Source organism: Orycteropus afer, unplaced genomic scaffold, assembly GCF_000298275.1.
Source record: "Orycteropus afer afer isolate SDZICR_OR568_19922 unplaced genomic scaffold, OryAfe1.0 scaffold00345, whole genome shotgun sequence".
Taxonomy (NCBI): Eukaryota; Metazoa; Chordata; class Mammalia; order Tubulidentata; family Orycteropodidae; genus Orycteropus; species Orycteropus afer.
Genome location: NW_006921932.1, coordinates 1,253,720 through 1,277,433, shown reverse-complemented (window position 1 = coordinate 1,277,433; position 23,714 = coordinate 1,253,720). Strand labels below are relative to the sequence as shown.

Genomic DNA, 23,714 nt, shown 5'->3' with positions numbered 1-23,714 from the left:
TTTTAAAGAAAAAACGAGAAACCTTCAGAATATCACTATCACATCCAGGTCTTCTATACAGCTTTCCTGTGGGATAAAGAATAAAAACTCTGCTTTTCAGATCAAACCTAATAGAGAGATAGTGTTGAGGCTATTTTTGGCAGATTTTGTGGACAAAGGTGTTGCTGCAATTTGCACATTGTTCATGAAATACATGTTTAATTTCTTGAACTAGACTAGGTATGCTCACCACAACATGTTAGTTGATCTAGGAGTTGTTTGCTTTATTGTCTGTTTTAAATGTGACTAAAGTTTATTATTATTATTATTAGTTAATAAGTTTTAACTCTAAACAATGTTTAGATGTTTAGTGGCAACAGTTTGTTCATGTTTCCAGAACATTCTTATATAAACTTAAATTTTTAAAAGACTCCTTCTCTGCATGTGATCCGAGAGGCTGTTAGATCCTGAGAGCTCTGTGTCTGCAGGGAATAAAGTACTACCTCCTGCAACACACAAGCCTTTGCAAATGGTAGATTAAATGAGGAAAGTTTGCCTACAACTGGAAATTACATAATTGGACTAAATGAAAACAAAATGTTGGTTGTCAAGCACAGAGATAGTTCAGGGAGAGATGGGATCATCTATCACTGGGAGGTTATTACAAGAATGAGAGTAGGATGAACTAGATTCTCAGTAACAAAATTTTTTATATTCACACACATCTACATAGTCTCTTCCTAAAATTGAAATTCCCAAAATGCTTATTTTGGTTTATACATACATGATCTTAAGTGTCTGTTATGTGTCCCATCCTACCTTAAATGCTTCATATTGTCTCACTCATTATATCCTCAAAGCAATCCTGGGTGGTAGATATAATTGTCCTCATTTTTCAAATGGAGAAACAGAAGCACAAAGGAGTTAAGTAACTCAAGGGCACACAGCTACTAGATAGCATTTTATCTTGTCTGCAAAGTTCTTTCTGTAAAGAAAACATATGATTACATGGTTTACTTATTCATGTTTTTACTTTTTATTTAAGGATAAATGATGAAAATATTCCCTGTGAAGCATAAGAATCTGTTTGTAGAAGTGCTCCACAAACACCTTTAACTAGAAAGCGAAGAAAACTATGAAAGAACCATCTGGGTGACTAAAGTTTGAAGACCTCCATATTTCCCAGAAGACCGAGGATGGATCTGCATCAAAGCACTATCATCACATTCCTTGAGAAATGGGGTTTGGATGAGTCACCATCTGGCTGCAGGAGACATTATAATGTCAGGAAAAAACTGAAATTAATTCGAATCTTAGGCCTTTTCATGGGCTTGGTGGCTGTTAGCACTGTCCCATTTTCAATCGGTGCCTTTTCTGAGACAGAGACACAGAGCACAGGAGAGGCCAGTGGTATAAGTGACCCTAGGGCAGCACATGGTTACCGTCAAAGAACTCTCTTAGATTTAAATGACAAGATCCGGGATTATACTCCACAGCCCCCTCTTCCTCAGGAAGGCAAATCTGAGAATAACACAGAGCATGCCCAAGGAGACTACCCCAGAGACATCTTTTCCCTTGAGCAGCGGAGAAAAGGCGCCATCATTCTCCATGTCATTGGAATGATCTACATGTTCATAGCCTTAGCTATTGTCTGCGATGAGTTCTTTGTCCCTTCTTTAACAGTCATCACGGAAAAACTGGGCATCTCTGATGATGTGGCTGGAGCCACATTTATGGCTGCAGGGGGCTCAGCCCCAGAACTTTTCACATCTCTCATAGGGGTATTTATTGCCCACAGCAACGTTGGCATAGGCACAATTGTGGGCTCAGCAGTGTTCAATATCCTCTTTGTTATTGGCATGTGTGCTCTATTTTCTAGAGAAATCTTAAACCTGACATGGTGGCCACTCTTTCGGGATGTGTCCTTCTATATTGTTGACTTGATCATGCTGATCATTTTTTTCCTGGATAATGTTATTATGTGGTGGGAAAGCTTGCTTCTATTAACAGCTTATTTTGGCTATGTGATTTTCATGAAATTCAACGTCCAAGTAGAAAGATGGGTGAAGAAAATGATAAACCGCAATAAAGTCATCAAAGTGACAGCACCAGAGGCACAAGCAAAGGTTGGTGGTGGTGGTTGTTTATTTAATGTTGTTCTTGACCATGGTCCTGAATTATGATGTGTTTGAGATGTGCCACTTTTTTTTTTAAAGTATAATGATGCCTTGGGCTGTAGTGGATAGCATATTGCATTCTGAAGTTCTATGACAGCCAGACTAATGTGACAGTGGAAAAAATAATTTGAGGCTGTTCCTGTAGTTGTCTACTAAGTTCCCAAGCTTTTTGTTTCTGAGTAAGACACATGTAAAATACAGGTTGCATAAGTGTCCCAGAGCAGACTCAGCAGGTACTTATCTCTTATTTTCTGGGAAGGCATAATGCTTTTGGGAACAATTTAATTTTCATGTGAAAGTATGTGTGTGCCTAGCAAATTAGAGATATTAGAGATCTTTTTTTTTTTTTTTTTTTTTTGCGTGTATGACAGGTTTCAAGATCCATCTGTTTAAAGATGTTTAAGGAAGAAAGTTTGTTCATGTCACCAGAGCTATACCTTTAAGTTAGTAGCCTGGTCCCAGCAGGACTGGCCAGTAGAGTGGCCATGGTCATTACTTTTGATCCACCTGATTTTGCTTTAGATCACTGGATTAGGAACTGATCTGGATCCATTGGAAATAGTCAGTGGCCAAGCCCTGCTGCCTACTTCTGTGGTGTGACAATCCATTTTCCTCACCATAATACACATCACCGAAAATACTTTTACAATAGCATGTGAGGCATTTCTAATGATGATAGTGACCATCCTGTCACTTAGGTGGGGAGTACATTGGTAAAGAACCGAGGAAACCTTTGATCTTCAAAAATTATAAATTAATTATTTTAAATAATGGATAAGCAACATCAAGAAAATTTTATGTTAAGTGGAAGCCATGCCATTCTGGTTTATATCCTAATAATAGAATATCACCTCTAAATGTGATTTTAAACAGAAAACCAAAATACATATATAGACTTTTTATACTAACTAGCATCTGGGGAGATTCTTGTGCATGCAAAAACCAGATTTGAGTTGGGGTTAAGTACTTTTTCCAGAAGGAAAATGAAAACATGATATTAATTTAGCTAAATGTACACAATTCCTTATAGTCGAGTTGGATGACCATAATTCTGTAGCAGCCATGGAATGGAAGTGAAGTACAGAAGGAAAAACACTACTCATATTTCCGTTGATTACATGTCAAAGAGAAATGTTTGATATGACATTTCTTCAAACCCTTCTCTCAGTGTATAGTTTTTAGAAACTAGTTGGGAAGAAAATCATTTACCAAAATACATGATCGATAACAAGCATTCAGACATAATGACTGAATGTTTGTCTTTCTAGGCATAAGGCAAGATCAACATCTCTCCCTGCTCCAACTTTGTAGCCCAGAAGATGATCCCCCAAACCCTGTCTCCTCAAGCCTGACTGCTGATTGGAGTGGTTTGCATTAACAGTCTGTCAGTCTGTATTTATTCAACTGGCATGATTGTCAAGGGAATTCATCATTTGTTGTTGTTGTTTGTGCCATCCAATTGGACCCTACTCAAAGCAACCCTTCCTTGGGTTTCCGAAGCGGTATCACTGTGGAAGTAGATTGCCCAACCTTCCTTCTGAGGAGTGGCTAGTGGGTTTGAACCACCAGCCTTCTGGTTAGCAGTCAAGTGCCTTAGGCACTATGCTACCAGAGCTCCCAATTCATTATTTAGAGGTAAGGAAATGACTTGATTTCTTATATATATCCTGGGTACATGAAGAGTCAAGTCTTTTAGGAAATGTGGTACTGTTTTGTTTTGTTATACCACAGTGGAACTGCATTAATGTAGACACTGACTTGGCAGAAGATAATGTTGACAACATTTATGAAAAAGGAATTTGCAGAGCAATGCAACAGTATATTTTAAGATTACTGAAGATTTTCTATTCTCCTTTTAGGAGGGAAAACTGGCTTCATGCGTTTGGGACATGACATCTTTAATACAGTTTACAGACAGTATTTAGCCAATTGCAATTCATAGTCCTGGCAGCATCTTTACCTGCTCAGTTAGGGAACTATCATGTCATCTTTATGATAACTTAAAAATCAGCAACTCAGGCTGATGTGGGTTCCTTAGCAGTTGTTATTTATATCACCTTTGAGCTCTGCTTGATATTGTGCATTTCTCTAATTGGAAACTCTGGATTTGCCTAATTAAAAACAAAAAAGCAGGTTATGTTCATAACTATTTCTCCTGTTTCTGATTTTCTCCAAAAATATTAATTTTTTTCTTTTTCTTTGTAATTTATTCCATTTAATCTTTATTGTTTCTTGTGGTGTTCGATAATTAGAATGACTTACCAGTCATCAGGAGGTCTGGTGGTGTAGTGCCTGAGGCATTTGAGTGCTAACCAGAAGGCTGATGATTGAAACCCACCAACCACTCCTCGGAAGGAAGACTGGGCAATCTACTTCTGTAGAGACACCGCCTCGGAAACCCAAGGAGGGGTCACTATGAGTTGGTACTGACTTGATGGCACTGAGTTTGGTGTTTTTTTTTTTTTTTTTTGGTTACCAGTCATCATGGCAGTAGAATGTTGTTTTGTTCTTGGATTTTTTGTATGTCTGTGCCTTATTTGATATTCCTGAAAAATGCTAGAATACAGTCATATATTTTTAGATGATTTGCTTCTGGAAATTTCATCTTGGCTATTTCACTTTTGAATCACTGCTGGAAACAAAATTTTTCTCAGCAGTTACAACCATATCATATGCCTGATTTCAGAATTTTATGGTGGTTTTGCTCCCCAACCACTAGACATAAGGTAACCAAAGAGGAGTGAATTCTTGAGTGTGGTTGTCTAGTTCTCTCGTCTGTAGGGTTAGTTTCTGGCTATGTAGCCCACCTTTCCTACAGAAGTTGGTGATGCTCATGTCATTAGAACACTCAGAAAAAAGACCCCAAACAACAGTGGCTCTAAGTGGAGGTTTCATGGAGAAGAATGTATGTATAAGAATTTAGGGAGCAAAATGCTAAGCATGTGTCTTATGCAAAGTCTCCCCATTGCCTCATTTGCACAATTCTGGAACATAAAAGTGTGGTAGTTAAGTTTATGTGTCAACTGGGCTGGGCCTGGTTTTGAGTGGCTGGACAGCTGGATGTAGTATTCCCCATGATGAGACTGGTCATCCACCACTCCATGGTGGAATCTGCTGTGAGCAGCTGAGTAGGGATGTGGTCTGCTCCCAGTATATAAGCAGAAGCTTTAGGAATGGTCTGTGCTTTGACATACTTGAATCCTGCATGTAGCCAAGTCATTATCCAGCAGGCTTCCATGTTGTCTGGCAGTCTTAGGACTCTTAATGGATTTGAATCAATAGCCTGCCATGTGGTTTGGTAATATTGAGACTGTGCCTTTTTATTTGTCAACCTTGGGTTTGTCAACCTCAGTAGCCAGCAGCTGCCTGAGTGAAAAAAATCTCCAGCTTCAATGGACTGGGAGCAAGAGGCAGAGCTAACAAAGTCAGATCTGGCACTTTGAACTTGGACTTCTAGCCTCCAAAACTGTAAGAGAATAAACTCCTGTTTGTTAAAGCCACCCACCTGTGATATTTTCTGTTAGAGCAGAACTAGAGTAACCAAAACAGAGTCTGAGAAACTGAAGACATATGTTTTAGCTTTGGCGTACTGCCTAAGGCATTTGACTGCTAACCAGAAGCCTGATGGTTCAAACTCACCAGCCACTCCTCAGAAGGAAGGTTGGACAACCTACTTCCGTAGTGATACCACCACAGAAGCCCAAGGAGAGGTTGCTGTGAGTTTGATCCGACTCAATGGCAGTGAGTTTGATTTGGTTTTTTTGGTTTACAAATCACCAAATAGCTCTTGCTAAACTGTTATCAGTTCTGCCAGGCTCTGGGCTCTGAAATATTTTTGAAACTATAGTACTCACTTCATGGGCAAGTTGAAAAATCTTAGTTTGATTTCATTAGAGATTATGTATGTATGGGCAACTGATAGCATGGAAAAATGAATTGGCCTTTTTCTTAGTTAAAATAGTAGTTTCTTTTATTGTTCTACCCTGTTTGTGTTCTCTTTTTTTAAAAAAAAATATTTTGTTATTATTTCCTTTTGTGATACCATTATCCTTTTAAAAAAGTTGTGTCACACTATGACATAGTAGAAAGTTCTAGGGCTCTGACTCAGGGAGGAAAGAGCTTTAATCTCAGGTCTGTAATAAGCCCCATGCATGACCTCAGAGAAGTTACTTAAACTCTCTGAGCCTTGGTTTCCTAATTTGGAAAATGAGAATAAAATACCTACTTAATAAGGTTGGGGAAATTATTAAAGGAAAAAATGAATGTTAAGCAGCTGACATAGTCCTTGGCAGATACGGGTGGTTCAATAAATATTCTCTTCCTTTTACCGTCCCTGTTAAATAAAAAGTGAATCAGAATAAATTATTTCAAATATGAGAATTTCAAAATATTCATTGAAGATTAGATTTATTCTAGTGATTCATTGGGCCAAGCAGACCATTGTCCTTCTTCTTGGTGGTGGTGTTTTTGTGTGCCGTTAAGTTGATTCTAACTCATGGGGCATATAATGTTTGTCCTGTTATACCATTTTTAAGCTCTCATTTACATACAATGAACATATGTACACCAAATATTACCATAAACTCCAAAAACTATCCAGACACCTTTCTTATCCTGATATCTCTGCTTGGCATAGATCTTCCCAAACTCTAACTAATACCCCACCTATTTCAAGCAAAATTGATGCAATAGAGTTTAGAAAGATCTATGTCAAGCAGAGACTGTTGTTTAAAAGTATTTTTACTTGTAAGTGATTGAGGCTGTCTTCTTAAAACTTCTCCATAGCTTGATAGGAAGAAAGCCAGATCCTGTGGATGTGGAACAGTTGAGTTTCCGTGTACCCAGAGTGGGATCATGACTTGGTGGAGCTTTTGCTGTGCACTTGGCCCTGCCTCTAGGTTGGGTTGATCTGTCACAGGGCTAGGCAGCTATTGGCCTAGAAAGCAGCTGTCCATGGTATTTAACTTCTTCTTAAACTTGGCATTGTAATCTGACAGCAGGTTGCCCCAGTTCTAATGAAGGGAATGTTCTAAATAAAGATACTTAAAGCAGGAAGTTGATGAGCCACATGACTTAAGTAATTTAGGTGTGCCTTGCTTTATTCTGAGTGTGTTTTCTGAAAAGTTGTTTGTAAACAGAATTTTTGCAATTCAAATTGTTATTAATATTCTTGGGAAAAATTTGAATTGAAACAATATGATAAATATTCCTAATAAAGTGAAGTATGTTCCTGTAAGGTACTAAACCATAAATGATTTTACAAATGCAAATCTTTAGTCCCATTTGTGTAAAAGGCTCAGAATTCATTGTAAAACTCAACCTTTGTTCTGCTCCAAACCTAGTATACCAAAAGAATTAAACTCACTACTATCAGGTTGACTCTGATGCATAGCGATCCTCATTGGATTTCCAAGGCTATAAATCTTTATGTAAGCAGACTGTCCAATCTTTCTTCAAAGAGCAGCTGATGGGTTTGCATCACCGACCTTCTGGTTAACAGCCCAAGTGCCTTAACCACTACACCACCAGAATTCCTCCCAAAACTAGTATACAAATTAGTAAAGTTAATGTGTGAACTTCAAGGAAGGTAAAATTGTCCCTGTAATAAATAAAAGGGTATTATTATTTAATCCACTTGGAAACTAATTTCTTTTCTTTCTCAAAAGAAAGAAAACTTAAGCATTAAAATTCTTAAATGACTAGATGCTTATGAATGTAGTGTGTGTGTGTGTGTGTGTGTTTCTAGGGCTATAACATGGTACCAAGGTAGGTAATTTCTTTGTTTTGTTTCCCTCTACTTGTATTCAATTGCACCTGACAACAACATCAACAACAACTTATATTTAAGGTCTCTGGGTACACAAATGGTTTGCACTCAACTACTAACCTAGGGGTTGGTAGCTCAAATCTACCCAGCAGTGCTGTATAAGAAAGACTTGGTGATCTGCTTCCATAAAATGATGGCCTAGAAAACCCTATGGAGCAATTAATTCTACTCTGTAACACATGAGGTTGCCGTGATTTGGAAGCAACTTGACAGCAATGGGTTTAGTTTTATTTTTGTTGTTGTAGTTGCCATGGAGTGAGTTCCAACTCACAGGGACCTCGTCCATGTACAGAGGATCTGCTCATGTTGTTGTTGTTGTTATGCGCCATCGAGTCAGACCTGACTCATAGCAACCCTCCTTGGGTTTCCAAGGCAGTATCACTACGGAAGTAGATTGCCCAACCTTCCTTGTGAGGAGAGGCTGGTGGGTTTGAACCACCAGTCTTCTGGTTAGCAGTCAAGTACCTCAGGAACTACAGGAGCTCTGGTGGTATAATGCCTAAGGCATTTGACTGCTAACCAGAAAGCTGGTGGTTCAAACCCGTTAGCCACTCCTTGGAAGGAAGGTTGGGCAATCTACTTCCATAGGGATACCACCTCAGAAACCCAAAGAGGGATCACTATGAGTTGGATCTGACTCGAGGGCAGTGAAAACTGCTCATGGGATTTTCAAAGCTGTGACCTTTTGGAAGCAGATTGCTAAGCCCATCTTCCAAGACATCTCTGGGTGGGTTCTTTTGGCTAGTGGTCAAGTACTTAACCATTTGTGCCAACCTAAGGAGCTCTGGTAGTATAGTGGATGGGACATTTGCTGCTAACCAGAAGGTTAGTGGTTCAAACCCACCAGCTGCTCTGCTGAAAGCAAATGGAGCAATCTACTTCCATAAACATTTACAGCTTCAGAAACCCAGTGGGGGTCACTATGAGTCAGAATTGACTCAGTGGCAGTGAGTTTTTTTTTTTTTTAAACCCATCAGTTGCTACTAAAGCCTTGGTTCAGAGAGTGAACAAGCTGTTTTGAGAGACCCAAAAGAGTCCAATGGATTTTAATACACGTAGTTCAGATTTCCTTTGGCTATTCCCATTGCTACTCTGGTTTCCTTAACAAAAAACAACCTAAACTTTGTCAATCCTTCTGGCCCTGTAGGGAAATAGGTGTCACCTTCTTGCCCTGTCTCTGTTCCTTTCCCCACCCCTTTCTCTCTCTCTTCTTTCTTTTCCTCCCTCTCTTCCCTACCTTCTCCCTGCTTCCCTTTTTCTCTCCCTTCCTTTCTTTTTACCATGGTAGATCTGGGGAATTTGTATTTTGACTTTAACAAAAAAATGGAATTGTTATGTACAATGCTCTCAGACTATTGGGAAATTAATCCACAGTGTAGATTGACTGCTTTCATTTTCCATCCTTATATTTTCAACCTTCCTTTGTTTCTCTAGTAAAACAGAATGTAACTGCATTTTATTTCATTCCATTGGCAATCATTTCCTTTAAACTAAAAAGTTTAGTTTGTTTACACTGATTGGGATTACTGTTATATTTGGATTCTTTTCTATCATGTCATTTAATACTTCCTATTTATTCTGATCTTCCTGTTTCTTTTTCATAATTTTTTCTTGTCCTTTTTCAGATTGATTTTTTTCCCTAAATCTGTTTTTCCTTTTCATAGTTTTTATATACTCTATTTCTGGTCTTTAATTGTTTACCCTAGAAATTTTAATGTGTATGTTTAATTTAATATAGTATAAAGTTAATTCATATTTTTATTCTTCACTAAAAACCTAATGATCCAAACATCTTAAACTTAATGGCTTCTTCTCCATTGTGACACAATGGATAAGCACTCAGCTGCTAGCCAAAGGTGGCGGTTAGAATCCACTCAGCAGCTCAGCTGCAGAAAGACCTGGCAACCTGCTCCCATAAATATTACAGCCTGGAAAACCCTGTAAAGTAGTTTTACACTGTTACATGGGGTTGCTATGAGTAGAAATCCACTCAATGGCATCTAACAACAACTTAAACAAATGCTAGAGCAAATAGTCATACACATCACTTTTCTGATTTCTTAGAAGTAGGAATTCTGGGTCAAAGTTTATGAGCTTTTTAGAGTTTCTCCTACATTGCTACATACTTGATAGAACTGAATATTATCCATTAAAATCTTGGCCAATTTTGTAGGGGACACTTGACACTTCATTGTTTTAATTTGCTTATTTATTTATTTATTTGTTACTTGTGATTTGGGTGAAAGTTTACAGAGCAAATCCATTTTCCATACAGCAGTTCATATATATTTTGTGTCATGACATTGACTGCAATTCCCCCAAAATGTGACAGCTCTCTTCACACTTGCTCCCCTTAGTTACCTCTTCCCTTTGATAAATTGGGAGGATGAGCTTTGACAAATATGCTTATTAACATTACATTTTTATTTTGTGGGTTGCCAGATTCCTGTGCCTTTTGCATCATTTATAAAATTTGCTGTGATGATTCAGGCAAGTATCTCTTACAAATATATGCTGAGAATCATTAACTTTAGCACTTAGCATCTCCCCTCATTTCTACACCTAAATAAAGCCAAGAACTTTTTATGATTTTTTTGTTTTGTTTTAATGGGTGGATTCTTCTGAAGAAAACCACCCTGTGGCTGAGGATTTGGGAGATGAGGCTCCCAGTCTTTGTGCTTCTTGGCCATGTGACCTTGGGAAGGTCTATATCTCCCAAGGTTTCTATTTCTTCATCTCACAGTTAAGTGCATTGACCTAGATGACCTAACAGATTGATTTTAGCTTTTCATTTCTGTCCTCAGAAATTCTAATACACAGTTTGCACCATACTCTCATAATGTATAGCATTGGGCAAATCTCCTGCAAAAGACCTCTTTCAAGTGCTGAAGAGGAAACATATCTCCTTGAAGACTAAGGTGCACCTGACACAAGCCATGGTATTTTCAATCACCTCATATGCATGTGAGAATTGGACAATGATTAAGTAAGACTGAAGAAGAATTGATGCTTTTGGGTTGTGGTATGGCAAAGAATACTGAAAGTACCATGGACTGGTAAAGAAACTAACAAATCTATCCTGGAAGTGCAGCTGGAATGCTCCTTGGAAGCCAGAAGGGCCAGACTTCGTCTCACCTACTTTGGTCATGTTGTAAGAAGGGGCCATTCCCTGGAGAAGGATGTCATGATTGGTAAAATGGAGGGTCAGCAAAAAAGGAGAAGGCCCTCAACAAGATGGATTGACACAGTAGGTACAACGATGGGCTCAGGTATAGCAAGGATCATGGGGCTGGCGCAGGACCAGGCAGTGTTTTGTTCTGCTGTATGTAGAGTCACTATGAGTCAGAGACAACTAGATGGCACCTAACAACAACAACAATAACAGTTAATAATGTTAAAATAGAATCTAATACATTTCTGTTAAACAGAAGCCCAGATTGTAACCATGCTCGTATTAACAAACCTCTTTTCCAAAACTGGCTTACTTGTAGTATTTGCACTGAAATGGTTTAATTGGTGTGGCCCAGCAATAATTTTGGTTTAATCATGCTGTGGGAACTAGCTCTACCAGAAAGATGAGGAGCAACTTGAATGGGAGAAAGTCATTTAAAGTTTACTGTAGGACACTAGACTTGCTCAGCATATGGCTTCTGGCATTGAAAACTCTTCTTGACAGGAAAATTTGTGTCCCTACAGTGCTGTTCTCTTCTGGGGATCACCTCCACCCAAGTCTAGAGAACAGAGGGATCTGAAAACTGCAGATGTACTTCAAGCCAAGCACTTCCTACATCAACCCTCTAAAATAGCTATAATTACCTCCACCCACAAATCAGGGGTCTGAAGATCAGAAGACATAAATGACTTGCCCAAAGTCTAAATGTAGTGGTATTTAAATTTCACTGCTTTTGGGAGATCTGTAGGTGACACAAGTAGTTTGTAACTGGCTATAACATAAAGGTTGGTGGTTCGAACCTGTCCAGCAGTGCCACAAAAGAAAGTCCTGGCAATCTACTTCCATAAAGATTATAGCCAAGAAAACCCTATAGAGCAGTTCTGTTCTATAAAATGTAGTGTTGCTGTGAGCAAAACTGACTCAACAGCCATGAGTTTGGTTTTGGTTTTAAACTTCATTTGAACTTGGGTCTGTCTGGCCTAATGCCTGCTAGTTCTCTTACACCTTAGTGCTTCTCACAGGACAGTTGGGAATAAAAATAAAACAAGCCTCCAAATTAGATTCACATTTCATTTTAGTCTCCATTAAGTCAGCCAGTGGCTTTCAAACATTTTTGGCAATGACCCTACACCTAGAATATATTTTATGTCTCAACTCAGTTTATACACACATACCTGCATGTATGTGCACATACACACACATACATCTTTACATATACTTCTATTAATAAAACCTAAGTATGTAACACTCCTGTATTTCTTACATTTTCTATTCTAGTTAAAAAAAAATTATTTCAGGCCTCTGAAATAAATTCATGATCCACCAATAGGTTGTGACCCGAGTTTTAAAAAATAATGTGTTAGGTATTTTTTTTTTCTCTCCTTCCTTCTCTTAGCAGGGTTGCCCTGTAAAGTTGTGATAGTTGTTTACTGCACAAGGGCATCTCATCAAGGGGACAGATAGGAGCAGAAATCCAGACATTACTCTGTTGGACAAACGGGGTGCCCTGTTGTGTCCAACACAGGACAGGGTACCTTTTCTTAATTCAATAAAGGTGCCCTTTGAGCAGGTAATAGCTTGCTTTTTATTCCCAACTTCTTTTTATAATCACTCTTTAGAAGAGTTTCGGAGTGATAGACCCACAAGGACCATTAAGTGTGTGTAAATCCATGCTACTTTTCTTGGTTGGGTTTATTGCAGCCACTTGGGGCTGGATCCACACATCATTGCAGCCTCCTTCCCAAGCATACACACCATCTGTGTCCAGTTGGGTTCCTTTGGCTCTCTGATTAGTACAGAAACCACAGATGCCAGCACCTACCTGCTTTGACAAAGAGTGATTGCAGAGTAAGGCAGGCACAGATCATAGCATGATGTTCTTTCTGAATATCGACTCATCCTTGGTACCTGTTGAGCTTGTCGTCGGGTGGAAAAGAAACATGGGTGAAGTAGGGAGGTTATGAAATCAGGGAGAAACAGAACCTTGACAAGAAGGCCAAAGCTGCATTTTGATTAGGTTGGTTTCCTTTTGATGAGGTTCTGAATTTGTAAACCAAATGATGTGGATACATATCTTGTGCTGGTAAAAACTGGTAGTTTGGGAAAGGGTTTGGTAATATAGTGGTTAAGGCATTTAGCTGCTAATCAAAGGATCAGTGGTTCGAACCCACCCACTGCTTTGCCAAAGAAAGATGGGGCAGTCTGCTTCTGTAAAGATTTGCAGCCTTGGAGACCCAGTGGAGGCCGCTGAGTTGGGTTTAACTCAGCTTTGAATTTTGATTTTGCTTTGAATTTATCTCCAAGGAGCCCTGTCAGTGCAGCGACTTAGCAACTGGTTGCTAAACAAAAGGTTGGTGGTTCGAACCCACCTAGCAGCTCCATAGGAGAAAGACCTGGCAATCTACTTCTGTAAAGATTATATCCTAGGAAACCCTAGGAGACATTTCTACTCTGTAACTTTGTGTTGCTTTGAGTCAGAATTGACTCAGTGACACACAACAGCAACAGTTTATCTCCAATATCCCCTCCAGCTCAGATAAGTCTTTGCTTCTCTGTTAATGAGAAAGCAACAAGTCTACTTGTCTGTAATTATAGCTTGGCCAGCAGAAGAAGTGTCAGGTAATGAAGCACTGAATTTACCTCCTTCAGAGTGCATTTCAATTAAAATACCCAATTAGAGGAGATTAGTTGCTTTGGAAGGAACCCTGGTTGTACAGTGATTAAAGCACTCAGCTGCTAACTAAAAGATGGACAGTTCGAACCCACCAGCTACTCAACGGGAGAAGCATGTGCAGTCTGATTCCTTAAAGATTTATAGCCTTGGAAACTGTAAGGGGCAGTTCTGTTCTGTCCTATAGGGGTCTATTACGGCCACTTGGAGCTGGACCCACATATCATTGCAGCTTCCTTCCCACTGACTTGATGGCAATGGGTTTGGTTTTGGTTTGGAGTTCCTTTGGAAGAGTAGTAAGGGTTCTTTACCCCTTTCTTTAGGGTCTTCTTAGAAAGGGCCAGATGAGCTGCTGGTGCTCTGTAAATAACTTTCCCTTTTAGGGCCTGTAACATATTGAAGTGGGCAAGCAGGTTGCAAGTAGGAATACAGGTTTCACCTTCAGCTGCCCTCCTCCCACATACAACCTATTATCTGTTGCCCTAGCCACCCAAGTAGGCCGAGTTGGTGTCATTTTTGTCTGCCACCTGATAGCAATCAAATATATGTTGGACTGTTTCTATTACCTTAGGCCTATGGTAGGCATAGGAGCCCTGGTAGTGTAGTGCCTGAGACTCTTGACTGCTAACCAGAAGGCTCGTGGTTCAAACCCACCAGCCACTCCTCAGAAGGAAGGTTGGGCAATCTATTTCTGTAGCGATACCTCCTCAGAAACCCAAGGAGGGGTCGCTATGAGTCAGGTCTGACTCGACGGCACATAATAACATAACATGGTAGGCATACCGAAATCTGTGACTTTGTTTTCTGTGAGGGAGTCAAATGGCTAAGGGTTAAACATATGCTGTTGTTGAGTCAGTTCGTACACATAGAGACCCCATGTGACAGAGTAGAACTGTGTCATAGGGTTTTCTTGGCTGTGATCTTTACAGGAGCAGATCTCTAGGTCTTTGTCCTGCAGAGCTGCCAGGTGGGCTCAAACTGCCATCCTCTCAGACAGCTGAGTGCATAACCATACTGCCACCAGACTCCTCGGTTAAGGGTTGTTGTTGTTAGGTGCCATTGAGTCAGTTCTGACTTGTAGCGACCCCATGTACAACAGAACAGAACACTGCCCAGTCCTGCACCATCCTCAGAATCGTTACTATGCTTGAGTTCATTGTTGGCCATGTCAATCCATCTTGCTGAGAGTCTTCCCATTTTTAAGTTAAGGGTTAGAAGAATGAAATAATTTATGCTTGTGATAGAGCATGCCTTTCCTAGCTGTGATCCTGGGCAAGTACATAACCTCTCTGGGCTTATGTTATTCATAAGTTAAGCAGAATGAAAGTTTCTCTTATATGGAAGCTGTGAATTTTGAACGAGATTGCACAGGAAAAGGGCTTAGTGAAGTACGGCCCTTCCTCTCCTACCCACAGAGCTGCTCTACTCCTGATCCCTTATGTACTGGGTCTCTTTCCTGTGCTATCGGCCTGCTCTCCCTGAGTCCTGCCTCTCCCCACAGTGTTTTCCTCCTCATTTTTTCAGACCTTGCCTCACTGCCTAGGTCCTGCTCTCTTTTCTTCCCATGCAATTATATGAATGTGTAGTTCCCCAACAAACAGCCAAATTCTTGATGTCGTTTCCAACCTGTCTTCCCTCTGTTCTTGCAGAGAATGAAAAGAACAGTTTTCTTGTCTATTGAAACATGAAATTCTCCTGATCCCCCCGTCACTACCCTATAAATGTATTTACTTTTTTCTTATATGCTTTATGAATGTTTAACCTTTGCTATTCAAGTATCCATCCAGTCATGGCTATGCCTTATGTTCAGCATCTGTGTTTTCTGTCTTAGAATGAATCATTCCTCTGGACTTGGGACTAATTAGTGTCATTACTGGTACTCAGTGCCTGGCTGGGTGTCATAGGAAGAAAGTCGGAGGGCAATTAAACTTTCAAGAAGTTGAATATGATGGTTATGAGTGGGCCTAAGTCAATCGTAAAATGTGGTTGATTCCATATTAAAGTCAAGTTGCAAACAACAAATTCCTACTTAAGAAACAGGCATTATTAGAACTTGTCTGGTCCCTTCAGATTGCAAGTATGGGTGTCAGGGCAGATAATGGCCCTCAGTTCTGAAAGCTGGATAATGTTGGTTGTGACACCTAAATTGTTCTCCTTGCCTTTTATCATTAGATAATGTTCTTCTAGTGACTTTTTTTTTTTTTTTTAGTACCAGCTTTTTTGAGATATAATTCACTAACCATAAAATTCACCCTTTTGAAGTGCAAAATTCAGCGAATTTTAGTATATTCCAACCACAGTCTATTGCAACCATTATCACTGTCTAACTTTAGAACATTTTCATTACCACAAAAAGAAATTCCATACCCATTGGTGGTCACTCTCCTTTCCTCCTCCCCTCAGCCTCTAATCTACTTTCTGTCTCTTTGGATTTGCCTACTTTTGGCCATTTCACATAAATGGAATCATACATGGCCTTTTGTGACTGACTTCTTGCATTTAGTAATCACAAGATTTTCAAAGTTAATCCATGTTGTATCCTGTTTTGGCCAAATAATATTCCATTGTATGGTATGCCACATTTTGTTTACCCATTCATCAATTGATGGACATTTGGGTTGTTTCTTTCTTTCTTTCTTTCACTATTATGAATAATGCATCTATCAACATTGTTGTTGTTATGTGCCGTCGAGTCAAACCTGACTCATAGCGACCCCTCCTTGGGTTTCCGAGGCAGTATCACTACAGAAGTAGGATTGCCCAACCTTCCTTCCGATTAGTGTTAAGTATTTTTTTATATTCTAACTCACTGCTGTTGAGTTGGATCCAACTCATAGAGGCCCCTCCTTGGGTTTCTGAGGCAGTATCACTACAGAAGTAGACTGCCCAACCTTCCTTCTTAGGGAGTGGCTGGTGGCTTTGAACCGCCAGCATTCTGGTTAGTAGTCAAATGCCTTAGGCACTATGCCACCAGAGCTCCCAGTTTTTTGTATAAGCTCATGTATAAGCTTTTTGGAGATGTATACACACACACACACACACACATACCTTGGTATATACTTTTGGTATATACTTAGGAGTAGAAGTTCTGAGCCACCTTTGTTTAACATGTTGAATAACTTCCAAACTGTTCTCCAAAATGACCACATCATTTTACATTCCCACCAGCAATGTTTGACAGTTCTGGTTTCTCCAGATCTTTGCCAACATTTGTTATTGTCATCTTTTGGATTATGTACATTCGAGTGGGTATGAAGTGGTATCTCATTGCAGTTCTGAGTACATTTCATCGATGTATGATGATATTGAGCTTCTTTTTCCATGTGCTTATTGGTCATTTGTTTATTTTCTTCAGAGATACGTCTATATAAATCCTTACCTGTTATTATTGTTGTTGTTGTTGAGTTGTAAATGTTCTTCATGTACTCTGAATCCAAGCCCCTTATCAGATATATGATTTGTGAATATTTTCTTCCCTTCTGTAGGTCATCCTCTATAGGTATTTATAGGGTTATTATTTTTTTCTTTTTCTTTTTTTTTTTAAACTTAAGAAGAGAAAGGAAAGCCTGACCTCTGATTTGTCTTTTCCAAAGGTCTCAATAAACCTGGCAACAACATTCCAGGTATGATGACAGTGCTTGTGGCAGCTGTTGTGTTCTTTGGATCCCTCTCCCTATTTAGAATGGCTTAGAATCCCCAAGTTGGTAGTGCTTGAGGGGTTTTGCTCCATGTTAAGGAATTTGCTTCTGACCTTGGAATCCTCAAACCAAAACTCAAACCCCTGCCATTGTGTCGATTCCAACTCATAGTGACCTCCATTAGGTTTCCAAGGTGCTAAATCTTTATAGAAGTAGATTGCCTCATCTTTCTACAGAGCAACTAGTGGGTTTTGAACTGCCAACCTTCTGGTTAGCAGTCACTACACTGCACTACCAGAACTCCTTTGGAAATCCCCAGGGGCCCCAAATTGTTCCATACTGTATTCTAGGCATGAATGGATCTAGAGTGATTTGGGATCCTTGAGTCAACCCTAAAGCTTCCTCTTCTTTTGAGTTGGTCTTGCGAGAATATCTGTCCCCTACAAGCTAAGGAATGGAAGGATTCAGGGGTTGTTTGGGGCCTAGGACTTCCTGATTATGGAGAATCAGGGTAACCGGAATCTACTTGGCCATTAGACTCAGGATGTTTGCCACCTGATTGCTACAATATTCTTCTTTGCTTACTCCCAATTCATCTCTGTCTTATTTAGGAGTTTCTTGTTATCAAATCCCCTTTTCTCCTTCTTGCCCAGAAACCTTTTCAGAAAAGTAGTTGGGCCATAGTCTCTCACTCCTGGATGTGAATTTTGCCCATTTTGCTGTCTTTGCCCATTTTGGTACTTAGCATTGCCCATTTGGTTGTGGACCAGTCCTATGCATTGCCTCCCTCCCCCCATTCAACACACCCCCAATACATACAACCCTTCCCTCTCCAGACCCTGTGACCGTTTTCATCCATTATGAAAAAAGCTTTGTAAATGTATGGAGCTGCGTACAGTAAAAAATAACAATACTAATAATGATCCACTCCATCATTGTCAGGCGTGAACAGTAATTGTACAAACCTGATTAATGTGCATGTCCAAGGCTAAAGAGAACTTAGCCACATGATCATGCTTTGTACAAAAATGCATAATTGGTTCAAAGCTCCAGTGGTTTCCTGAGGTCTCAGGAAATATCCTCTCTCTAGTGTCTAGCTTGCATCAGCTGCACAGTCACTGGTAGTACAGAAGATGGAGTTCTGTGGCCCTGAACAAGAGGCTGATTTATTTAAATGGTGTTCAGATGTGCCAGGCTGCTCTTTTGATGCTGGCTATGAAGGGCCATTACAAATCTACTGGTTTCTGCTGCTTTTCTATTTTTTTTTATGTCCAATTAAATGGTCAGCCACAAATAGCTCTGACCTTGAAAGTCTAAGTGAAGGTGAGATGTGAGAACAGGCTTAGGAAACATATGTTTTAGCATGTTAATGTTCCACGAGCTGTACACATTTAAGGAAATAAATAGAACAGGACAAGATAGTGTTGTGCTTTAGAAGGAACATTTTAAATGCCCTGGGAAATTGCACCACATGCTTCACTGGTGGAAAATCATAAACTGTGCTGAAAATTGATCCAACTCATCTCCTCTTCACTGTGTGGTTCTGGGAGACAAAGCCCCAAGTAAGTTTATTGCCAGTGACGTTAATGTTTATTGCATAATCACCTTAGATAACATCTTTCCTGCATACAACATCCTTCCTCTCAGTAGCCCCAACAGATACTTTTGGTTATTTATTTTTAACAACAGTGTTTAGGTGCCATATCATCATTTCAAGGAGCCCTAGTGGCACAGTAGTTAAGCACATGGCTGCTAACTGAAAGGTTAGAGGTTCAAACCTACCAGCCGTTCCACCGGAAAAAGATGTGGGAATCTGCTTACATAAAGACTGTAGCCTTGGAAACCCTATGGGGTAGTTCTGCTCTGTCCTATAGGGTTGATATTAGTTGGAATCTATTAAATAGCAATGGGTTTGGTTTTTAGTTTGCTGTTGTTTCAATTTAGTTTCTTGCAAATGTGGATCACAGGATGATCCTTCTGCGGTTGAATAGCTTGTTTTTAAAATATTATCGGCATGAGATCACTTATTACAATTCTTACTAGGGTCAGATGATAGAGGTTTAGGGAGTTATTATTTATTTTACCATCTTAATAACAAGAAAAAATGTTTTGTGATGTGCTTAATCTAGCAGTTCAAACCCACCAGCCACTCCTCAGAAGGAAGATGGGGCAATCTACTTCCGTAGTGATACTGCCTCAGAAACTCAAGTCGGGTCCAATTCGACAGCACATAACAACAACAATAACGTAAGCAGTGCAGAGAAATAAGTGCTTGTTAAAGAATCTCACTGGCTCGTTGATTGGTCAGTGTTAAATTTTAGTTTCCTGTTGGCATAATGCCTAAGGCATTTGACTGCTAACCAGAAGGCTGGAGGTTCAAACCCACCAGCTACTCCTCAAAAGGAAGATTGGGCAGTCTACTTCTGTAGCGATACTGCCTTGGAAATCCAAGGAGGGGTTGCTATGAGTTGGGATCAACTTGGCGGCCGTGAGTTTGATTTTTATATTTATTTAAAAATATTTTTACATTCCTCTTACCTCATTAAATGTTCCAGTGTATATGTGTTACATAGGCATTTATCTATCACCAGTGTTACATCAACAAATAGGTACAGATGGTCTTTCCCTTGTCTGGTGGGATAGTGCAATAACTAATGAGGTAATAAGAACATATCGCTCTCTGAGCCCATGTTAGGAAGAGACCGTGGCAAGTGCTGAGTGACAATGCTAAGAAACTGGATTAGCATGATTTCAAGCACATTTTTATTGTAGGGTCCAATAAATTGTCCTTATAGAAAAGATTATTCTAATGTGAATATCCTGAAAAATGTTCATGTAGTAATCAAGTATTTAATAATCCACTTTCTGGAAAACTATATTTGTATATGAATTTAATCCCATGAACATCCTTTTGTCCATAAATCCCTTATCCAGATGTCTAGAAGAGAACCAAAATCCAAATCCAAGAGGATGTTTGAGCTGCTAAATAGATGCAGGAAGATCAGCATCCTAACTATCTGGCAATTAATCATGCAATATATTGAGGCCTTTTATTAGACTCTGTTTAAAAACTCTCACTGCCATCGAGTTGGATCTGACTCATAGTGACCCCTCCTTGGGTTTCCAAGGCGGTATCACTACGGAAGTAGATTGCCCAGTCTTTCTTCCAAGGAGTGGCTGGTGGGTTTGAACCACCAGCCTTCTGGTTAGCAGTCACTTTTATCACATACAGAGCTCAAGCAAATTAGATTGCCTGGTTTCCCAGCTCACAAAGACATAAGGAGCAGTAAATGTGATCTATATGTGGCCAAGGTATGGGTAGGGTGCTGAGACAGGTAGACTCTGATGAGCACACAGATGGCCTATTCAGTGGCTTTAAACAGATTAAGAAAGATGGACCACAAAGACCTCAGTCTTCATGACCCCAAGAGCAGTAGAACTAGAATGTGCCTGCTACCAATGCCAACTGCTCAGAAAGGGATCAAAACTGGAGATCCTGGATAGACTGAGAGGAAAAATGTGGAGCAAAATTCAAAAACACAAAAATGATCTGAATTACAGTCAGAGAGAGACTGGTGGAACCCCTGAGACTATGGCCCCAGGTTACCCTTCAGGCCTACAAATGGACTCATTTCCATGGATTGGCTCTCAGCCCAACAGTAGAAAGACATACATGCATAACACCTATCCCAGGGTGATGCACCCACCTACTCTAGGGAGATGCACCCCTTAGATCAATCAGCCATGAGACACTAGAGGGGCAGCATACACATAAAGTGAAAGCTGGACAGATAGGAATGCATAGTTAAGAAAGGCACAGGGAGGGGGTAGTCATAGGGAGCGAAGTGGAGGGGAGGAGAGTTTGTTATGGTTGGGGATCATAATCGGCATGAAATCAAATGTGTATGAACTATTGAATGTAAAACAAATTTGCTTGTGAATTTGTACCCAAAGCACAATATAAATAGATAGATAGATAGATAGGCTCCCCACTCTTAGCAGACAAATTAGAAAAGGAACTCCCTTTTGAGTGTTAGGCTGGCCTATGAGTACTGGACTTGATGAAAAGGAGATCTTTGTGCAAAGAGAAAGGTGCCCTCTCCTTTAGTTAGGCAGATGCAGTACGCACCAGGCATCGTGGCTTAACATGTGGAACACAGGCTTCACTATCCACTCAGCCATGTTCCTTTGGTCAGTGCACAAATGCACAGCCATTTATTGTAGCCTTACTGATTGCATCAGTAACACAGCTGATGGCACCAAGAATTAAAAAAAAAAGGCAAGAGTACATTAAACATTACCTGTCAGTAAGTATAAGGTCAGAATACATTCCTTAACCTTCTTCATTGCACCTGAGGTCATGAGAGTGACTTAATAATTAATGTTAACAGTGGCACAGGAACATTGAGAAGATCTTAATCATGTTCACTAGGTCTGTTTAAGAGATACTAGAACTAGTTCAAACAGCATGGTTTCGATATAATGATAGACAGATAGACCAATGGAGCAGAATCAAAAACCCAAGAATAGACCCACCCCTCTATGGATAGCTGATCTTTGACAAAGGACCAAAACCCATTAAATGGGGGAGAGATAGCCTCTGTAACAAATGGTGCTGGCAAAATTGGATATCTGTCTGCAGAAAAATGAAACGACCCATACCTCACCCCATACACAAAAACAAACTCAAATTGGATCAAAGACTTAAATGTAAAACCCAAAACTATAAAGTTCATTAAAGATAAAATAGGGGCAAATATAGAGGCCCTAATTTACACCATAAATAGACTATCAAGCATCACCCAAAATGCACAGGCAGTGGAAGAGCAACTAGATGACTGAGACCTTTTAAAACTTAAGTTCTAATGCACATCAAAAGACTTCTTCCAAAAGGATAAAAACAGAACATACAGGTTGGAAGAAAATATTCACCTGTGACATATCTGACAAAGGACTTATGTCCAAAATCTACAGAAAACTTCAGCACCTCAATGCCAAAAAGACAAACAATTCAATTCAAAAATGGGCGAGGAACATGAACAGACACTTCACAAAAGATGATATAACCAAAACCAAACCAAACCCATTGCCATTGAGTGGACTCCGACTCATAGCAACCCCCTTTTGGTTTCTGAGGTCGTAAATCTGTATGGAAGTAGATTGCACAGTCTTCCTTCCGTGGAGTACCTGGTGGGTTTGAACCACAAGCCTTCTGGTTAGCAGTCAAATGCCTTAGGCACTATGCCACCACAGCTCCTTAAAGATGGTATACTAGTGGCCAACAAATACGAGGAAATGCTCACAATCATTAGCCATTGTTGTGGTTGTTATTTGCTGTCAAGTCGGACTCGACTCACAGCAACCCCTCCTTGGATTTCCAATGTGGTATCACTATGGAAGTAGATTGCCCAACCTTCCTTCTGAGGAGTGGCTGGTGGGTTTGAACTGCCAGCCTTCTGGTTAGCAGTCACATACCTTAGGCACTATGCCACCAAAGCAACACTGAAAAATTTATGAGTACTTTGCTCATTTATAAGACATTTACAAATAAAAAAAGAAATGTTATAGAAACACAAAATTCTGGTCTATTCTTCCATCATTTAAGTTTCATAAATGTTGTTGTGAGGTGCTGTCAAGTCAGTTTCAGTTCATAATGACCTTATATACAACAGAACAAAACACTGCCCAGTCCTGTGCCATCTTCACAGTTGTTGCTATGCTAGAGTCCATTGCTGTAGCCACTGTGTGAGTGTATCTCATTGAGATTTTTCCCTTTTTTGCTGACCCTTTACTTTAGCAAGCATGATCTCTTTCTCCAGGGATTTGTCCCTTCTGACAACATAACCAAAGTAGGTGAGATAAAATCTGGCCATTCTCTCTTCCAAGGAGCATTCTGACTGTACTTTTTCCAGGACAGATTTGGTCATTCTGGCATTTCATGGTATTTTCAATATTCTTCACCCAACACCATAATTCAAATGCACCAGTTCTTCTGGTGTTCTTCCTTATTCATTGTCCAGCTTTCACATGCATTATATTCATTATATCCCTTCTAAATTTAGAGACCATTTAAAGAATAGATTTGATGCATTGAACACCAATGACTGAAAACCAGAGGAATTGTGGGATGACATCAAGAATATCATCCATGAAGAAAGCAAAACGTCATTAAAAAGACAGGAAAGGAAGAAAAGACCCAAATGAATGTCAGACTCTGAAACTTGCCCTTGAATGGAGAGTAGCTAAAGCA

At 39.8% G+C, this 23,714-nt stretch overlaps 1 protein-coding gene across 1 annotated transcript in view; it reads left to right on the top strand.

The window, feature by feature from the left end:
* The first annotated feature begins 1,175 nt into the window (after positions 1-1,175).
* SLC24A2 (solute carrier family 24 member 2) overlaps positions 1,176-23,714 on the top strand; it is a 344,409-nt gene continuing 321,870 nt past the window's right edge. The window contains exon 1 of the mRNA XM_042782499.1: positions 1,176-2,105. Within this exon, the coding sequence (XP_042638433.1) occupies positions 1,176-2,105 (930 nt within the window). The remainder of the gene's footprint in view (positions 2,106-23,714) is intronic.